This window comes from Thamnophis sirtalis, unplaced genomic scaffold, assembly GCF_051295495.1.
Source record: "Thamnophis sirtalis isolate CommonGarterSnake01/CBP01778 unplaced genomic scaffold, rThaSir2_p1.2 scaffold_3, whole genome shotgun sequence".
Taxonomy (NCBI): domain Eukaryota; kingdom Metazoa; phylum Chordata; class Lepidosauria; order Squamata; family Natricidae; genus Thamnophis; species Thamnophis sirtalis.
Genome location: NW_028261383.1, coordinates 21,501,320 through 21,522,837, shown reverse-complemented (window position 1 = coordinate 21,522,837; position 21,518 = coordinate 21,501,320). Strand labels below are relative to the sequence as shown.

General features: G+C 41.9%; 1 protein-coding gene across 1 annotated transcript; it reads left to right on the top strand.

Moving 5' to 3' along the window:
* The first annotated feature begins 2,722 nt into the window (after positions 1 to 2,722).
* Positions 2,723 to 21,518, top strand: LOC148047501 (uncharacterized). Its single transcript, XM_087708070.1, is given in 8 exon segments — positions 2,723 to 2,801; positions 5,708 to 7,609; positions 7,611 to 7,765; positions 9,025 to 9,203; positions 9,447 to 9,726; positions 15,048 to 15,075; positions 19,155 to 20,690; positions 20,773 to 21,518. Coding segments are annotated over 7 exon segments (3,771 nt in total). The 5' UTR covers positions 2,723 to 2,801; positions 5,708 to 6,335; the 3' UTR covers positions 21,092 to 21,518.

Below are 21,518 nucleotides of genomic sequence, written 5' to 3'. Positions count from 1 at the left end.
GATTTTTTTCATGAAAAAAGTGTGCCTTTGCACAAAAAAGGTTGAAAAACACTGGTGTAGGGAATAGGCCCAAGGCCCAATGAAAAAAGCAGTCTGAAATTTCAAATGTAAAGGTTATTCTGCCTTGCAGGTGAGCCTGATGGAAAAGAACTGTAGGAATATTGAGATGAGGAGAAAAGGGATTGTGGGTTTTGTTAAGTCCTCGTGGTTGCAACCGAGGGCGTCAATCAAAGAATGAACCGTTCATATTGGTTCCGACATGCTTGCCGGCCGGTGGGAGAATTGCAGCAATCAGATTGCTTAACCATCTGACAGCTATGCTATAAATAGCTGTCAGATGGAAAGAGAATTTTCCTCAGCTGTTATTGTGGTTGTCAATGGTTCAAAAGTCTGTTTCCCACAGTCGCTCAGTACTAAGCAGCTTTGATGACAGGATCTCCATGTTTATTAGCAACTCCTGCTGTGATCTCGTTTTCTTGGAAGTGCCTGCTTTTTCCCTTTGATGGCTGCTGGGTGATAGCAGCATGCTGACATATCTATTGCATCCCCTTGGTGGTGACGATGTGAGAAAAAAATTGAACGGAAGAAAATCTTTTAATTTTAATAATTGATTGTTTAATGTAAGAACAATCAATAGCTTTTGGCAAGGAAAAAATTGGGTAGCTTCAGTGCTGCTATGTTAGGGCAAAGCAAGGCACTCTGAATGGGCTCTAACTGCCAGATGTGCAGTGAACAAGTTTAATAATAAACTTTAAAAAATTGTAACACAAAACCCTTTTCTCAATTATTCTTCAGTGGTGAGGTCTCCACACATGCAGTAGGTTTCAAATATTCTACAATTGTTAATCTGCCTGTCTCTTTGGCATTCTGCACCTCTATAACCAATCTGTCTTCTTCAGGTTCATTTCCCTCATTATAAATTTAAATTTTCTGGTTCAATGATACCTCAATCCAACCACTCTGTGCCTCTGATGTGTGATGTAATTAGGCTTCTCCCTCTTAATTTGTTGCATTGCTATTTACCTCAGTCCTAAACTCTATGAAAGAATGACATTTCTTTATGCAGAGTTAAAAAATTAGAATGGCTAAACTGGATCCGTTTGGATTGGCATTCTTCTCAGATTCAGGGATGATCATTGCCAGTCTGGGAGATCAACATTAGGAGGTTTCAAACTGGGCAAGTAAGGTAGGTTTCCCTTGTAACTTTACTCCCCTAAAGTAGCCATTGGTTGTGCCAGTGGGTTTGTAGCTTTCGAAAATCATAACATTACAGAGAGTCTGTCTGACTTCCCTGATGATTCTCCCAGTTCTGAACTGGATCCAACAGACATTATGAAAGTCAAGGTCCTCGTGGGTGGAAACTCAGACAATAGATGAAATGGCCACTATCAAAAATCTTACCTTATTAAATTTGCATTAATATGGCAGTGCAGGATACCACTCTAAAAACGTTAACATGGTGTCCAATCAGCCTTGTGCTTTGTCGGAATATTCTATCTTTCCTTTTTGGTTTTTTTTTTTCAAATATTTCTTTTCAAAAATATCTTCTGCCCTATACGGACAATCAAGCCCTCTTTTTTACACCCCATTTTCTAAGCCCTGCTGCATATTGTTCTCTCTCTGTGACCAGGATTCCATTCCCCACTCTCCTGTCAGAGCTGAAGAGGCTTCTTGGAGGAGAAGCGAGACATCTTCAAAAGAGAACAAATAAGAAAGTCCACTTGCCTTCTGATAAAACACCTTTGGCACATCTAAGAACAGGACATAATAGGATTAACCCACCACCATTACAATAGCAAAAGACACATCACAGAAACCTATAAAGCTCCATCCACCCATTCAACCTGTTGGTCAGCTGCCCTGGAACCAGAGGCTGGTTCTGCTCATCAATAAACGGACCCCCTTTCTTAAACAGCCTCCATTTTATTCCCGGCTGGGAACTAGGCCTGGATTTTCCTTCTAACATGATGTAGAGTAGGGTGTTGTTTTTAAATCTCCACCGAGATTCACGCTAAAAAAGATCAGGAATCTCTAGACCAGCTTCTTATAAATGAGCCCCCTCCAAGGGTTTTGCCCCAGGGGTCTCTGCCTTGGAATAATCAAGATACCACAGGTAATCCTTGACATATAACCAAATTTTAGCTGGCCTGACACAGAAAAGAAAGGGGGAGGACGCCTATTCTTGAAAGCCCCTGAGAGCAGGACAAGAAGGAACAGAGGGAGACACATCAGAAAGGGATCCAACTTGGAATTAAGGAGAAACTTCCTGTCAGTGAGAACAATTGATCAGTGGAAATGCTTTGTCTCCAGAAGTTGCGGCTGCTCCGTCGGAGGAGCTTTTTAAGAAGAGACTGGAGAGACATTTGTGCGGAGTAGCACAGGGATCCCTGCTTGGAGAACTGATCCCTTCCGACTCTTATGCTGTAAGAACTTCATGAAGGTTTAGGGCTCAGCCTGTAGATAATCTTCACAAGTGTCACCTTTCACTATTTCACTTGCATCGGTTGCAAAAGTCGGTTGGTAGGAGTGGAAAATTACTTGATGGCATGTAATCCATGCAAGCCTCTTAAAAACGCCTTCATAGGCAGAGACGGGACGAGCGTGTTTTACCCCTTCCTATCGGGAGATGGCGGTCAGATGGGCAACATTGGAGTTGAACTTTAAGGAGTTAAAACCATCAAGTGCTGCATTGCTAGAAAGGAAGAGAGAGAAGTGCAGGTTCTACAGGATCGCTGAGGGGAGGAAGAAAAGCCGAGTGGTTTCTGGGCTCCTGCAAGAGTCGAAGCAGCAGCAGCTGGTGGGTGAGTTGAGGACAGTTTGCGGGAGAGGCTGGGAGCAAGAAAGGCTGCTTGATTTTCTCCGCAGCGTAGAAGCAGAGAAGCAACTGGAATAAATACAAAGGCAGTTGGATGTGACCTTGGCGATCATGCAGTCCAACCTCCTGCTCAAGCATGAGAACTGAGACCATTTCAGACAAATGGCTCTCCGGTATCTTCTTCCAAGCCTCCAGGGAGGAGCACCCACAACTTGGGAAGGGAAGCCGTTCCACTGGTCGCTGTCAGGAGATTTCTTCCTATTTCTAGGTTGCTTCTCTCTTTCGTTGATTTTCATCCATTGCTTCTTGTCTTGCCTTCTGGGGCTTTGCAAAAGAAGTTCATCTTCTCTTCTTTGTGGCAGCACCTTAAGTATTGGAACATGTCACCTCTAGTCCTTCTTTTCACCAGACTGGACCTACCCAATTCCTACAGCTGTTCTTCATGTGTTTTCACATCAAACCCCCAGGAGAACCTTTTCCTGTGGTTATGAAAGCTGTGAGATCTTTTGGGTTGTTCAGCTGTATAGGTAACCCACAGTGATTCACTTAACAACTGCAGAGGAACAGCTGTAACAGTTGGCATCATCCTGTGATATCATGCTTCCTGATCAGGCTGCTTAGTGACAGAGATGCCTTTTCCAAATACAGTCAGTAAGTGAGAACTGCTTCGATAGGAATGTCAGCAGAGTGGTTTGGGACAGTATTTTCTGCCCTTACTTGGAATTGAGCACTTCCGTGGCAAAACTGGTGCTACAAATCTTGCAGAGTCTTTAGGCATCATTTTATCGGTTAAAGCCCCCACATCTTTAAAATTAGCACAGAAGTTTTGACTGTAACCATTTGGGGTTTTGGGACAACTTTTAGGCTAAAAACACATGGATTTTCCACATATATACATATTTGTAGGTATGTGTGTTTGAACTTTTATCTGTATGGAACTGTCTGCAATTGTATAATCCATCCCCTGCACCTGTAGATATATTTCATAATAACCCTTTAAAGTGCTAAGTATTTCTTTTTATACAAATATTTTATTAATTCATCAAAATGTAAAATACGGAAGTGCAAAGAAAAAATACAAACAATGGAAAAATGGGAGGAAAAGTGGAAGAGAGAAAAGTTTCATTTTTTTCAAGTTCTTTATCCACTAAAAGAAAACTTTCTGGTTTTATCTTTATATTCTCTTTAAGAATATTCTGTATTTAGATGTGAATCCTATTCCAATATTTCTTTGTCACATATCCACCATAAATGATTAAATCTCTTATCTACATTTCAAACATTCAAGGTGCCTTTATATATTCTTGAGAATTTCTTCAATGTTAGATACCAACATCATAAAACCATTTGGTATAGACTTCCTGCCTGAGCAGGGAATTGGATTAGAAGATCTCCAAGGACCCTTCCAAATCTATACTTCTGTTATATCCTTCCATTGTTCAAGCATTATATTACATCCACAGTTCTTTGCCACTGAATTGTACAATGCTTTACATACTCATTCTGCAAGTTCAATGTCAAGGTTCCAAGTAACACTCTCAACCAATGAAGACTCCAAGGCAGCTATTCCTCAAAGTTCCAATCTATTGAAGATGTCATATTGGCACATCTGGGAAAACCCGAATCTGTAAGATTCTTGTTTCCCACATTCAAAAAAAGTCAGTGTTCCATCCCCTGCACCCACATGTCCATCACACAATCCAAGCACTGCACCGTCCCAGGTGGAGACATCCCCCAGTCACGCCTATCCATGTGCAGGCTGAACATCCTTGACTCCCAGAGAAAAGATGCTGTTATGGCTATAATTCTCAACCATCTCACAATCCCTCTCCCAATTTCCCAGGCACTAAATGTGGCAGCCCTGAAGATCCAAAAGAAAAGATGGGTCCCAGGGCTGACATTCAATTTCAATAGCACTTTATAAGCCTTAGTAATCATATGTTCAACCATTCGCTTCCAATTTCCAATTCATTTTTCACAAAATTGTATCTGTAGCTCTTTTTGTCTAGTTCAAATCTTTCTTTCAATTGTAGATGTATAAATTAATGCAAACATCCTGCTGTTTCCAACTCTTTAGATTTGAGGATAGAGTCACGATAATTGAATGATATTATTTGACCATAAGTCTACCCGTCTGGCCTCCCCACAATTTCTTTTCTTAAAAAGGTTCCTGGGGAGACACCCAAAGATGATGGCATGTCTAACAAAGTGATGATTAAAATAAGCATTTGCTTTAACCTTATCATACCATAAAGAGTTGTGCCATCAAAATCTTTATTCATGCCTGTCAAACTCAAGGATGCTCTTATATTAGCGAGTCACTCACTCTTTGCCAGAAAACAAGAAGAATCAAAGTACAATTTCAAATCTGCTCAACTCAAATCTCTTTCCTTAGCACCTTGCAATAACTTATGTTTAATTTATGGTTCTCACTCTTGTCATATAAACTTAGTGATGTCCATCTGCCATACTTTAAATTAAGTTTCAGTTATAACATTACAATAATTTAGGTTTAATTTTCTGTTTTTTTTTCCCTTGCCATATAAACTAAGAGATGTCCATCTGGCATCATTTTAATTGAGTTTCACATATAACATTTAAAGTGTGAAAGAGAAATAGTTTGCTTGTTAAAACATTTATCGGAATTACAGAGATTCTATCCAATAATTGCAGTATGAAGAATTTGTGATGGACCCAATTCAAAAAGTGTATTTCATGATTGAATGTATATTTGAACTTGGATTTCAGTAATCTTCCATGTGTCAACTGAATCATAATTAACATTAGAAGCTATTTCAGCATTGTGGCATGTTTACTTTTAACTTGTAATGTATACTTTTTTATTTTATAAAGAAACAATTGTAAACTTACACTTTTATTTTAATCTTACAGATGAAGAGGATACCAATAAGAGCACTCTGGACAACTGAGAATAAGCAGCAACTTTGAAAATGAAAACAAATTAAGCCTTCAGGAAAGCACACAATTCTTCTCTTTCCCCACCTGGTGAGAGACAAAGGGGAGAAAATCCAGAACAAATTTCAAACTGGAAAAAGTAGAATATGCAGAACTCAACAATAGATTACATGAAAAGGCCAAAGGAGATTTATTTTTTTCATTCAGAAAAAGAAGGAAATATCTAGGAGTCAGTGAGGAAGAAAAAGACAATTGGATAGCCACAAAAGGTAGACAGTAATGCTGACCTTGCCCTGTGAGGAAGAAAACAGTAGCTTGAATCAAAGCTCCATGCATCAAAAGATCACACATATTTTTGAAACCTTCGAGAACCTCAGTGGTGGAAAAGCTCCATAGATGTGCCTGTTATGGGAAAAGAATACATAGCAAATCACATATTATGCATAAGAGGATCCACTCTGGAGGAAAGCCATACAAATTATTTGAATGTGGGTAAAGATTTCATTAGATCACTTCCCTAGTGTTTCATGAAAGGACCCACACAGGAGAGAATCTGTGTAAGTGCTTCCAATGCAGTAAATGCTTTTGCAAGCATGGCTACTTGATGATACATCAGAGGACTCACATAAGAAGAAAACCCTTTGAATGTGATGATTGTTGGAAAACTTTCAGTCAGAATTCCAACCTGGTGGTACATTACAGGATGCACACAGGAAAGAAGTCATATAACTGTCCTGATTGTGGGAAATCTTTCATTGCAAATTCCCATTTGGTGATACACCAGAGGACTCACACAGGAGAGAAACCGTTTGAATGTCCTGATTGTGGCAAACGTTTCAGTCGGAATTCAAGCCTGGCAATACACAAAATGAGTCACACAGGAGAGAAACCCTATGAATGTTCTGATTGTGGTAAAGGTTTCAGTCAAAATTCAAGGCTGCTGATTCATCAGAGGACTCACACAGGAGAAAAACCCTTTGAATGTCTTCATTGTGGCAGAAATTTCAGTGAGAATTCCAACCTGGCTAGACACCAAAGAACTCACACAGGAGAGAAACCCTTTGAATGTCCTGATTGTGGGAAAGGTTTCAGTCAGAATTCAAGCCTGGTGATTCATCAGAGGACTCACACAGGAGAAAAACCCTTTGAATGTCCCGATTGTGGGAAAAGTTTCAGTTTGAATTCCAATTTGGTTAAACACCAGAGGATTCACACAGGGGAGAAACCCTTTGAATGTCCTGATTGTGGGAAAAGTTTCAGTCAGAATTCTGAGCTGGTGAACCATCAGAGGACTCACACAGGAGAAAAACCCTTTGAATGTCTCAATTGTGGGAAACGTTTCAGTCAGAATTCCACCCTGGTGAAACACCAGAGAACTCACACAGGGGAAAAACCCTTTGAATGTCCTGATTGTGGGAAAGGTTTCAGTCAGAATTCCATCCTGGTGAAACATCAGAGGACTCACACAGGAGAGAAACCTTTCGAATGTCCAGATTGTGGGAAAAGTTTCAGTCAGAATTCTGAGCTGGTGAATCATCAGAGGACTCACACAGGAGAAAAACCCTTTGAATGTTCTGATTGTGGGAAAAGTTTCAGTCAGAATTCCACCCTGGTGAAACACCAGAGAACTCACACAGGAGAGAAACCCTTTGAATGTCCTGATTGTGGAAAAGGTTTCAGTCAGAGTTCCAACCTGGTGGAACACCAAAGGACTCACACAGGAGAGAAACCCTTTGAATGTTCTGATTGTGGCAAATGTTTCAGGTGGAATTCTAGTTTGGTTAAACACCAGAGGACTCACACGGGAGAAAAACCCTTTGAATGTCCTGATTTTGGTAAAAGTTTCAGTCAAAGGTCCATCATGGTGGTACACCAGAGAGGAGAAACATTTTTAATGTCCTGATTGTGGGAAACATTTCAGTGAGGATTTCAAACTGGTGAGACATCAGAGGACTCATATGAGAGAAACTATAGAAATGTCCAGATTATGGAAAAACTTTAGTTGGAATTCTAATCTTCTGATACACCAGAGCAGTGATCACTAAGCAGTGTGGCCCTCAAAATATTTTGGTGGTTCACAGCGTATCCGGTTGGATGAGCTGCTCCAGGATGACCAATGGCCAGTCGTGTGACTAGAGCTCTGGAATATGGGACTGACCAGGCCATTCGTGGTGGAGCTGGAAATCTCCACCGTAGAGGGGGGTACGTGCAATTTGCAACTTTCTAGATGGTGAACGTGCAAGGAGTAGTGCAGTCCGCGCTGGCTGGAATGAGTTAATGGTGCTGTGATGGCAAGGAGAGGGTTGGCGGTGCAGGTCGGCTGAAGCAACGAGTGTCATCAACCTGTGGCTTTCTTCCCCTTGTGGTGGCTTCCTGTCAGATGAACCCACCAGTGGCTGGTTCAGCCCCTCGCCCTTCCCATCACACTTTGCCTGGTCTGGGAAGGGAATGGAGATTCACTCCAGACTGGGAGCAAAGCTTCATTCCTTGCTGGGTCTCGCGGGCCTTCTTTGTGCTCCACGTACCTCAGTTGCATTAAGGGGGTGGAGACAAATGACTTCCTCTCAGCCCCGAGACACTGGCCTGACTCAGCTGTTTCTCTCTGCCACTGCTGTTAGTGCCTGCCCGTTGCTTCTGCAGCACAGTTAAATTTAGCGTGCTTCACAGTAGGGAAGACAATATCCCCTTCTCTTCTTGGAGCATATTATGACATGGAGCATTGACTTCAGCCGGGGTGGAGAGCAGGTTGTGTGTTGTCCCCAGCAACCGAGGTGCATCCAGCACCAACAAAGGCCGAAGAAGCGCCCATGAGACCCACAGTGCGTCTGAGAATTGGAATGAGAGAGACAGAAAGATGAGAGAGATGAAAGAGAGACAAATATTAGAGAGCAAGAGAGAGACACAGGCAGACAGATGAGAGGGAGACAGAGAGAGATGAGAGAGACAGACGAGAGAAAGAAAGACTGAGATGAGAGAGAAAGAAAGAATCAGAAAGATGAAAGAGACACAGAGAGTTGAGAGGAAGAAATGTGAGAGACAGACAAAGTGAGAGGGGGAGAGAGATGAGAGGGAGATGAAGACAGAGACAGATGTGGGGGAGAGATGAGAGATCCTTGTGTTTTGTTTTCTGTGGGAACCAGGTCCAAATGGCTCTGTTTAAGGTCGCAGAAACAGGCGGCAATACCAAGTGCTTGAAGAACCTCAGACTGTTACTGGGAGTCCTGGCGCTTCAGCGAGCAACGCACTGGATTCGTATTAGTGGTCTCTGGAATTTAAAATTATGAATTTAGTAGTCCCTTGGGTCCGAAAGATTGGTAACCCCTGCACCAAAAGACATACAAGAGTGAAGCCACTCTATATGAGTGTCCAGAGTCAGATTTCATCCTTTGTAATATACCAGACGACTCATACAGGAGATAAGCCATATGAGTGTTCACATTGTGGGAAAAGTTTAAGTCGAATTTCCAATCTGGTGATACACCAGAGAACTTATATAGGAGAGAAACCCTTTGAATGTTCTTATTGTGGGAAAGCTTTCAGTCATAATTTAAGCCTGGTGATTCATCAGAGGACTCATACAGGAAAGAAACCCTTTGAATTTCCTGTTTGTGGGAAAAAATTCAGTGAGAAGTCCAAACTGGTGAAACACCAGAGGGAAATAATATGAATGTCTAGATTATGGAAAGCTTTTCAGTTGGAATTTTGATTTACAAAGACATATGAGTGTCTAGCGTGTGGAAAAAATTTCACTTACTGTTCTGACCTGGTGAAACATCAGAGAACTCACACAGGAGAGAAACCGTATGAAGGTTCACAGTGTGGGAAAAGTTTCAGTCAGAATTTCAACCTGGTGAACCACCAAAGGACCCACACAGGAGAGAAACTCTTTGAATGTCCTGATTGTGGGAAGGGTTTTAGTCAGAATTCACACTTGTTGATACACCAGATGACTCATACAGGAGGAAATCCATACGAGTGTCCAGATTGTGGGAAAAGTTTCCGTCAGAATTTCAACTAGGTAAAACATCAACCTACAGGAAAGAAACCGCACAAGTGTCTAGATTGTGGAAAAAGTTTCAGTCGGATTTCCAACCTGGTGATACACTATAGAACACCCAGGAGAGAAACCCTTTGAATGTCTGGATTGTGTGAAAAGTCACCATTTTAATCTTGCGTGACACCAGAAGATACATACAGGGGAGAAACTGTACAAATGATCTATAAGAAATATAGGTTTACAAACAGGAGAAAAAGTCAAGGAAACCCACATTAGGCAAAAGTTGGTGAGTTTAGAGAAAGCTTAAATTTCATTTTTGATTTGTCATTGGAAGTGTAGCAGAGAAATTGACTATTTAAGTACCTGTCTGATTCATTTTACTGAAAGATATCTCAGATGTAGACTTGTGATTAGAGAGAGAAAATGGAAAATATTAATTTGATAAAGATAAGCTGCCTGAAGTTTTTTTTGTTTATCAAGTCTTTTCCTCCACAGGATCCGTCTAAGCTTTGCCCTCTCCTACAGGGGCCCTATAGGCATTTCCCTCCTCTCCAGGGTCCCCACACCTCCCCCAGAGGGTCCCCACGGGCCTTTCCCTCCCTCACAGGGTCACCACAGGCCTTTTTCCTCTCCCGCTGTGTCCCCGCAGTCCTTAGGCCTGACTCCCACCCCACCAGGCCTCACAGCCTTCTCCCCCATATCCTTTGAAGATCTCCGAACCTCAAGTTGGTGAAGAAGGCCATGGCACGCACCCCAGGACCATATGGCTATGTCCTGGAAGCAGCCTTTATTTTTAGTGTGCCCGGGATTAAACCCTTGGCCATGCGATGAGCTCCCATTTTGTCTCATCTGCCTCTGGACTAAAATGGCGGCTGCTTCTGAGTCATTGTCGCACGGAAGAGGGAGAAACTGTTCTATTTCTCAACCTTAACACTGCAAACTACTTTAAGGGATTGTGGGTGCACTGAAAATGACAGCTGCCTCCAGGAGGTTTCCAAAAGGTAAGTGTTTGATGGTTTGTTTGGCAATTATATCGGAAATCCTCAGAAATCTTTCTGGGATTTTTCCTTTTTTGTTTCCGTCTAGCCAACAAGGATGGCATTTCCTATTAGTGCCCCATCCATATATTAATCAGGTTCAAATGTGTTTCATCCAGCAATTTAAAAAAAAGTTTTCAGAAACTTTGGGATGTTCAGTTGTATAAGTAGTCCTCACGTAGCATTTTGTTCCCTAAGCCTTCAAAGTTACAATGGGACTGTAAAGGCACAAATTAGTGATCATTGTAGCATTAGCTCAGTGACCTCAACAAGTCAGCAGTTCCTGTGGTTATGCAGGTGCAAGAACAATTTGGGTTTTGCCAACTGGTGCACATTTATGATGGTTTCAGCATCCCATACTTGGGATCCCCATTTGTGACCTTCTCAGCTAGGCCCTTGTCAAGCAAAATAAGTAGTGATGCCAGCAGGAAGTTGCCAGTCACAATCAGGTGAAATTGCCTTTAACAACCCACAGTGATTCGCTTAACAACTGCAGAGGAACAGATGTAAGTTGCCACTGTCATGTGATATCATGCTTCCTGATCAGGCTGCTTAGTGACAGAGATGCCTTTCCCAAATGCAGTCAGTAAGTGAGGACTGCTTCAATAGGAGTGTCACCAGGTTCGTTTTACTGAAAGATATCTCAGATGTAGACCTGTGATTGGAGAGAAAAAATGGAAAATATTAATTTGATAAAGGTATACTGTCTGGTTTTTGTTTTTTGTTTTTTTGGTTATCAAGCCAGGATCCCTCCAAAGCTTGCCCTCCCACAGGGTCCCCATAGGCATTGCCCTCTTCCCCAGAGTCCTCACAGGTCTTTCCCTCCTCCACAGGGTCCCCAAAGGCCTTCACCTTCCCCCACCGGGTCTCCACAAGCTGTTTCCCCACCCAAAGGGTCCCCAAGGGCTTTTTTTCCTCTCCTGCTGCGTCCCCACAGTCCTTAGGCCTGACTCCCACCCCACCAGGCCTCACAGCCTCCTCCATACCCTTTGAAGATCTCTGAACCTAAACTTGGTGAAGGCCAGGAGACACATCCTAGGGCCACATGGCTATGTCCTGGAAGCAGTCGTTATTTTCCGTGTGCCCGGGATTAAATCCTTGGTCATGTGATGGACTTGGGGAAGAAGTTCCCATATTGTCTCATCTGCCTTTGGGCCAAAATGGCGGCTGCTTCTGAGTCATTGTCATACAGGAGAGGGAGAAACTGTTCTATTTCACTACCTTAACACTGTGCAAATTGCATTAATAGCAATAGCAATAGCAGATTTTTATATACCGCTTCATAGGGCTTTCAGCCCTCTCTAAGCGGTTTACAGAGTCAGCATATTGCCCCCAACAACAATCCGGGTCCTCATTTTACCCACCTCGGAAGGATGGAAGGCTGAGTCAACCCTGAGCCGGTGAGATTTGAACCGCTGAACTGCTGATCTAGCAGTCAGCTGAAGTGGCCTGCAGTACTGCACTCTACCCACTGCGCCACCTTGGCTCTATAAGGGATCGTGGGTGCACTTAAAATGACAGCTGCCTCCCAGAGGTCTCCAAAAGGTAAGTGTTTGATGGGTGAGGGGCGTGTAGGGAATAGGCCCAAGGCCCAATGAAAAATGCAGTGTAAAATTTCAAATGTAAAGTTTATTCTGCCTTGCAGGTGAGCCTGATGGAGAAGAACTGTAGTAATATTGAGATGAGGAGAAAAGGGGTTGTGGCTGTGATGAGAGGAATCTCCAGGTTTATTAGCAACTCCTGCTGTGATCTCATTTTCTCTAAAGTGCCTGCTTTTTTCCCTTTGATTGCTACTGGGTGATAGCAGCATGCTGACATATCTATTGAATGGTGGATAATCTTTCATTTTTAATAGTGCATTGCGTAATGTAAGAACTATCAATAGCTTTTGGCAAGGAAAATATTGGATAGTGTCAGTGTTGCAATGAATGTTAGGGCAAAACTAGGCACTCAGAATGGCCTCTAACTGCCAGATGTGCAGTGAACAAGGTTAATAATAAACTTTAAAAAATTGTAACTCAAAAACCTTTTCACAATTCTTCTTTAGTAGTGAGGTCTCCACACATTCAGTGGGCTTCTAATACGCTACAATTGTTAATCTACCTGTAATCTGTCTCTCTGGCATTCAGCACCTCTATCACCAATCTGTCGTCTTCAGCTTCATTTCCCTCATTATAAATTTAAATTTTCAGTTTCAATGGTACCTCAATCCAGCCACTCTGTGCCTCTAATGTGTGATGTAATTAGGCTTCTCCCTCGTAATTTGTTGCATTGCTATTTACCTCAGTCCTAAACACTATGAAAGAATGACATTTCTTTATGCAGAGTTAAAAAATTAGAATGGCTAAACTGGATCTGTTTTGATTGGCATTCTTCTCAGATTCAGGGATGGTCTTATCCACCATTGCCAGTTTGGGAGATCAAAATTAGGAGGTTTCAAACTGGGCAACTAAGGTAGGTTTCCCTTGTAACTTTACAACCCCATCAGCAGCCATTGGATGTGCCAGTGGGTTTGTAGCTTTTGAAACACATAAAATTACAGAGGATCTGTCTGATTTCCCTGATGATTGTCCCAGTTCTGAACTGGATCCAACAAACATTATGAAACTTGAGGTCGTGCATAGAAACAGCCAATGGATGAAATGGCCACTATCAAAAATCTTACGTTATTAAATCTGCATTAAAATGGCAGTGCAAGATAGCACTCTAAAAAAATTAACATGGTGTCCAATCAGCCTTGTGCTTTGGCAGAATATTCTATTTTTCCTTTTTCTTCTTTTACAAATATTTGTTTTAAAAAATATCTTCTGCAATATACAGAAATCAAGCTCTCTTTTTTTGACCCCATTTTCTAGGCATATTGCTGGAAACATCACCCCCCCTCGGAAGAATGAAATATTTTGGGGAATATTAAGAGACGTGATATTATATTCTCCAAAAGGAAAAATGGAGAAGCATACTGTACTTAGAAAGAAAGAAAGAAAGAAAGAAAGAAAGAAAGAAAGAAAGAAAGAAAGAAAGAAAGAAAGAAAGAAAGAAAGAAAGAAAGAAAGCAGTCTTTCTTAATAGCCCCCAGCAGATATTTTGTATTCATCATGAAAGACTCGGTGAGGCTATTCACAAGTAAAAGACCTTCATCTCCAGCAATGGGATTAAAATTTACATTCTTTACCACCCAAATTCTAAGAACAGGAGTCTCTACAGATTCTCAGTCATCCAGATCATGGTTGTCCCAAAGGTGCTTCTTCGGGAGGGAACTGGGCTTTCTTGTTTATTTTTTCTTTTGGAGATGTTTTCCTTCTCATCCAGGAAGCTTCTTCAGCTCTGACAGGATTCTATTCCCCACTATCCTGTCAGAGCTGAAGAAGCTTCTTGGAGGAGAAGCGAAACAGCTTCAAAATAAAAATAAAATAAAGTCCACTTACCTTCTGAAAAAGCACCTTTGGCACATCTAAGAACAGGACATGACCTTTTAGGACATAATAGGATTAACCCACCAGCATTAGAATAGCAAAAGAGACAGAACTCATACATTGCACAACCCCAGCAGCATCACAGATACCTATAAAGATCCATCCGCCCATTCAACCAGTAGGTCAGCTGCCCTGGAACCAGAGGCTGGTTCTGCTCATCAATAAACAGACACCCCTTTCTTAAGCAGCCTCCATTTTATTCCCGGCTTGGAACTAGGCCTGGACTTTTCTTCTAACAGGATGTAGAGAAGTTGTTGTTTTTTTTTTAATCTGGACTGAGATTCACTAAAAATGATCAGGAATCTCTAGATCAGTTTTTTACAAAGTAGCGCCCTCCAAGGGTTTTGCACAAGGTATCTGCCTTGGAATAATCAAGGGGAAAATGTACCTCCTCTGGAAATTGGGAAGGTTGCTCAGAGCAATTTTTTAGGCTCTGCAAGAATGAAGATAAAAAGATACCACAGGTAATCCTTGACATATAACCATAATTGAGCTGGGCTGACACAGAAAAGAAAGGGGGGCAGCCTATTCTTGAAAGCTCCTGAGAGCAGGACAAGAAGGAACAGAGGGAGACACATCAGAAAGGGATCCAACCTGGAATTAAGGAGAAACTTCCTGTCAGTGAGAACAATTGATCAGTGGAAATGCTTTGTCTCCAGAAGTCTCGGCTGCTCCATCCGAGGAGCTTTTGAAGAGGAGACTGGAGAGCCATTTGTGCGGAGTAGCACAGGGATCCCTGCTTGGAGAATTGGTCCCTTCCGACTCTTATGCTGTAAGAACTTCATGAAGGTTTAGGGCTCAGCCTGTAGCTAATCTTCACAAGTGTCACCTTTCAATATTTCACTTGCATCGGTTGCAAAGGTCGGTTGGTAGGAGTGAAAAATGACTTGATGGCATGTAATCCGTGCAAACCTCTTGCAAACACCTTAATAGGCAGAGACGGGATTACCCTGTTTTATCCCTTCCTATCGGGAGATGGCAGTCAGATGGGCAACATTGGGGTTGAGTTTTAAAGAGTTAAAACCATCAAGTGTTGCATTGCTAGAAAGGGTGGGGGAGAGAAGTGCAGGATCTACAGGATCGGTGACGGGAGGAAGAGAAGTCGAGTGGTTTCTGGGCTCCTGCAAGAGTCGAAGCAGCAGCAGCTGGTGGGTGAGTTGAGGACAGGTTGGGGGAGAGGCTGGGAGCAAGAAAGGCTGTTTGATTTCCTCCGCAGCGTAGAAGCAGAGAAGCAACTGGAAGAAAGACAAAGGCAGTTGGATGTGACCTTGGCGATCATGCAGTCCAACCCCCTGCTCAAGCACGAGAACTGAGACAATTTCAGACAAATGGCTCTCCAGTATCTCCTTCCAAGCCTCCAGGGAGGAGCACCCACAACTTGGGAAGGGAAGCCGTTCCACTGGTCGCTGTCAGGAGATTTCTTATTATTTATAGAATGCTTCTGTCCATTGGTTTCCATCCATTGCTTCTTGTCTTTCCTTCTGGGGCTTTGGAGAAGTTAATGTTTCTGCCTCAAGCCCCCAGTCATGTTTGTTGCTCTTTCGTGTCTTCTCTTCAAAGGAACCTTCCTGTTCATAAGTATTAAATCCAGTATAGCTGACCCTCTAATTATCTCTTGCATGACAGAGTTGTCAGGTTCCTCAGAAACCTCTAAGAAGCAACTGCACAGCCATTTATCCAGAATGGTATGGGCTCTCCTGGCCTAGCAGTGAATTAGCCTAGGCCCGTGATGGTGAACCTATGGCACACGTGTTGCACGCGGAGCCATTTGTTAGGGCACGTGAAGCATTGCCCTGTTAGTTGACTTCAGACTTTTTTTTGGGGGGGGGGGCAGGGAAATCTCCAGGGGGCAAAAAAACACCGAAAATAAAGCCTGGGGGGGGGAGGCCATTTTCGCCCTCCCCAAGTTCCTAGAAAGCCTCTGGAGCCTGGGGAGGGTGAAAAATGGATGCATCACACGGCAAAAGCAAGGGGGACTTTTGGCACGATGGGAAAAATGTTAGCCATCACACGGCAAAAGCAAGGGGGACTTTTGGCACCATGGGAAAAATGTTAGCCATCACTTGTCTAGATCTAGAAGATGGCATTTGACTATCGGTGCCTCATCCATGTATAAATCTGGATCAATTGGGTTTAACCCAGCAATTTTTTTAAAAAATGGTTTCAGAACCTTTGGGATGTTCAGCTGTATAGATAATCCTCACTTACAATTTGTTCCCTGAGCCTTCAGTGGCACTGTTACAATGGCACTATAAAAGTACATATTCATATATCTGTCAACTGGTGCACATTTATGATGGTTTCAGCATCCCACACTTGGGATCCCCATTTGTGACCTTCCCAGCTAGGTTCTTGTCAAACAAAATCAGTAGTGATGCCAGCAGGAAGTTGCCAGTCACAGTCAGGTGAAATTGTCTTTAACAACCCACAGTGATTCGCTTAACAACTGCAGAGGAACAGATGTAAGTTGGCACAGTCCTATGATATCATGCTTCCTGAACAGGCTGCTTAGTGACAGAGATGCTTTTCCCAAATGCAGTCAGTAAGTGAGGAATGTCACCAGAATGGTTGTGGACAGTACTTTCTGCCCTTACTTGGAACTGAGGACTTCCATGGTAAAACTGGTGCTTCAAATCATGCAGAATCTTTAGGCATCATTTTATCAATTAAAGCCCCACATTACTAAAATTAGCACAGGAAGTGTGACTGTAACTATTTTGGGTTTGGGGCAGCTTTCAGGCTGAAAACCCATGGATTTTCCACATATATAAATAATTGGTATAGACTTTTGGGCTTGAGCAGAGGGTTGGACTAGAAGACCTCCAAGGTCCCTTCCATCTGTAATTCTGTTATATCCTTCCATTGTTCAAGTATTATATTACATCCAAAGTTCTTTGCCCACTGAATCATACAATGCTTTACTTACTCATTCTGCAAGTTCAATGTCAGGGTTCCAAGTAAAACCTTCAACCAATGAAGACTCCAAGGCAGGCAATTTCTCAAAGTTCCAATTTATTGAAGATGTCATATTGGCTCATCTGGGAAAACCCGAATCTGTAAGCTTCTGGTTTTCCACATTCAAAAAAAGTCAAAAGTTCCATCCCCTGCACCCACATGTCCCTCACACGATCCAATCACTCCACCTACCCAAGTGGAGACATCCCCAAGTCACGCCTATCCATGTGCAGGCTGAACGTCCTTGACTCCGAGAGAAAAAAAATGTTGTTATGGCTATATATCTCAAAAATAGCAGTTTTTAAACCTTAGTAATAATATGTTCAACCATTCATTTCCATTTCATTTTTCACAAAATTGCATCCCTTGCTCTTTTTGTCTAATTCAAATCTTTCTTTCAATTGTAAATATATAAATCAATGGCAAACATCCTTCTGATTCTAACTTGTAGATTTGTGGATAGGGTCACAATAATTGAATAATATTATTTGACCATAATTCCATCAGTCTGGCCTCCCCACCCTTTCTTTTCTTAAAAAGGTTCCTGGAGAGACACCCAAAGAGGAAGGAATGATGATCAACAGTTGCTTTAACCTTATCATACCCTAAGGAGCTTTACCATCAAATGCTTTATTCATGCCTTTCAAGCTCAAGAAAGCTCTTATTTTGGAGAGTCCCTCACTCTTTTTGCCACAATACAACAAGCATCAAAGTACAATTTCAAATCTGGTCAACTCAAACCACTATCCTTATCACCTTGCAATAACTTATGTTTAATTTGGGGTTTTTCCTCTTGCCATATAAACCTAGAGATGTCCATCAGCCATTGTTTAAATTGAGTTTCAGTTATAATATTTAAAGTGTTAAAGAGAAATAGCATATTTGGTAAAACATTTATCTGGATTACAGAGATTCTATCCAATAATTGCAGTATGAAGAATTTGTGATGGACCGAAATCAACAAGTGTATTTTATGATTCAATGTATTTTTGAACATATATTTCTGTAATCTCCAATGTGTCAAATGAATCATAACTAACATTAGAAGCTATTTCAGCCTTTTGGCCTGTTTGATTTTAATTTGTAATGTATACTTTTTCAAGTCTTCTGCAACCATTTTATAAAGAAACAATTTTAAACTTACACTTTTATTTTAATCTTACAGATGAAGAGGATACCAACAAGAGTACTCTGCACAACTGAGAATAACCAGCATCTTTGAAAATGAAAGCAAATTGAGCTTTCAGGAAAGTACACAATTCTTCTCTTTCCCCAGCTGATGAGAGACAAAGGGGAGAAAATCCAGAACAAATTTCAAACTGGAAAAAATAGAATATGCAGAACTCAACAACAGATTACATGAAAAGGCCAAAGGAGATTTATTTTTTCCATTCAGAAAAAGAAGGAAATATCCAGGAGTCAGTGAGGAGGAAAAAGACAATTGGATAGCCACAAAAGGTAGACAGTAATGCAGGCCTTGCCCTGTGAGGAGGAAAACAGTAGCTTGAATCAAAGCTCCATGCAACAAAAGATCACACATATTTTTGACCTCTTCAAGAACCTCAAGGGTGGAAAAGCTCCATACATGTGCCTGTTGTGGGAAAAACACACATAGTAAATCACATATTATGCATAAGAGGATCAACTCTGGACGAAACCATACAAATTATCCGTATGTGGGAAAAGATTTAGTAAGATTAGCTCCCTTGTGGTTCATGAAAGGACCCAGACAGGAGAGAAGCCCTATAACTGTTCCCAATGCAGTAAACGCTTTTGCAAGCATGGCAACTTGATTCATCGAGGATTCACACGAGGGGAAAACTCTTTAAATGTTCTGATTGTTGGAAAACTTTCACTCAGAATTCCAACCTCGTAGTACACTGGAGGATGCACACAGGAAAGAAATCATATAACTGTCCTGATTGTAGGAAACATTTCATTACAAATTCCGAGCTGGTGAATCATCAGAGGACTCACACAGGGGAGAAACCCTTTGAATGTTCTGATTGTGGCAAACTTTTCAGTCGAAATTTCGCTTTGGTTCAACACCAGAGGACTCACACAGGAGAAAAACCGTTTGAATGTCCTCATTGTGGGATAGGTTTCAGTCAAAATTCAAGCCTGTTGAATCATCAGAGCATTCATACAGGAGAGAAACCCTTTGAATGTTCTGATTGTGGGAAACGTTTCAGTCGTAATTCAAGCCTGGCGACGCACAAAAGGACTCACACAGGAGAGAAACCCTTTGAATGTTCTGATTGTGGGAAACGTTTCAGTCAGAATTCCAGGCTGGTGGAACACCAGAGGACTCACACAGGAGAGAAACCCTATGAATGTCCTGATTGTGGGGAACGTTTCAGTCAGAATTATGAGCTGATGAATCACCAGAGGACTCACACAGGAGAGAAACCCTTTGAATGTCCTGATTGTGGAAAATGTTTCAGTCAGAATTATCGGCTGGTGAACCACCAGAGGACTCACACAGGAGAGAAACCCTTTGAATGTCCTGATTGTGGGAAATGTTTCAGTCAGAATTATCAGCTGGTAAACCACCAGAGGATTCACACAGGAGAGAAACCCTTTGAATGTCCTGTTTGTGGGGAAACTTTCATTCAGAATTCCTACCTGTTGGAACACCAGAGGACTCACACAGGAGAGAAACCATTTGAATGTCCTGATTGTGGGAAAATTTTCAGTCATAATTCAAGGCTGGTGATTCATCAGAGGACTCACACAGGAGAGAAACCCTATCAATGTCCTGATTGTGGAAAACGTTTCAGCCGGAATTATCAGCTAGTGAACCATCAGAGGATTCATACAGGAGAGAAACCCTTTGAATGTCCTGTTTGTGGAGAAAGTTTCATTCAGTATTCCTACCTGTTGGAACACCAGAGGACTCACACAGGAGAGAAACCCTTTGAATGTCCTGATTGTGGGAAACGTTTCAGCCAGAATTATCGGCTGATGAAGCACCAGAGGACTCACACAGGAGAGAAACCCTTTGAATGTCCTGATTGTGGGAAATGTTTCAGTCAGAATTCCAGCTTGGTGAAACACCAGAGGACTCACACAGGAGAGAAACCCTTTGAATGTCCTGTTTGTGGGAAAAGTTTCAGCCATAATTCAAACTTGGTGAACCACCAGAGGACTCACACAGGAGAGAAACCCTTTGAATGTCCTCATTGTGGGAAACATTTCAGTCAGAATTCCAGCTTGGTGAAACACCACAGGATTCACACAGGAGAGAAACCCTTTGAATGTCCTGTTTGTGGAAAAAGTTTCAGTCATAATTCAGTCCTGGTGATTCATCAGAGGACTCACACAGGAGAGAAACCCTTTGAATGTCCTGATTGTGGGAAACGTTTCAGTCATAATTCCAGCTTGGTGAAACATCAGAGGACACACTCAGGGGAGAATCCATATGAATGTCTACAGTGTGGGAAACGTTTCAGTGAAAATTCCAAATTGCTGAAACACCAGTGGGCTCACACGAGAGAAACAATATGAATATTCAGATTGTAGAAATCATTTCAGTTGGAATTCTGATCTACTGATACACCAGAGGATTGATACAGGAATGAAGCCATACGAATGTCCAGATTCTGGAAATAGTTTCACTTACTGTTCTGACCTAGTGAAACACCAGAGAAGTCACACAGGAGAGAAATCGTATGAATGTCCACAGTGTGCGAAAAGTTTCAGTCCTAATTTCAACCTGGTGAACCACCAAAGGACCCACACAGGAGAGAAACTCTTTGAATGTCCTGATTGTGGGAACAGTTTTAGTCAGAATTCACACTTGGTGGAACACCAGCTGACTCATACAGGAGAAAAGCCATATGAGTGTCCAGATTGTGGGAAAAGTATCAGTCGGCTGTTCAACCTGGTAATATACTAGAGAACTCATACAGGAGAGAAACCCTTTGGATGTCTGGATTGTGGAAAAAGTCACCATTTTAACCTGGTGAGATACCAGAGAATGCATAGAGGAGAGTAACCGTACAAATGACTTATCAGTATTGTAGGTTTACACACAGGAGAGAAAGTCAAGGAGATCCACGTTAGGCAAGAATTGATGAGTTTAGAGAAGGCTTAAATTTTATTTCTTATCTGTCATTGGAAGTGAAGGTGAAAAATTGACTAAGTTCTGTGTTAGGAATATAATCTAACGGTTGGGTTGGCAATATATAAATCATGTAACAATGCTGTACCTGTTTCTTCAAATCATGCTGTAAATGTGATTGGCTGCTGTTTCCTCAATCGGCCATAAGATGGAGCCAAAATCACTGTTAGATGCTGATCTGCTCTGAGTGTTGGAAGCTGTC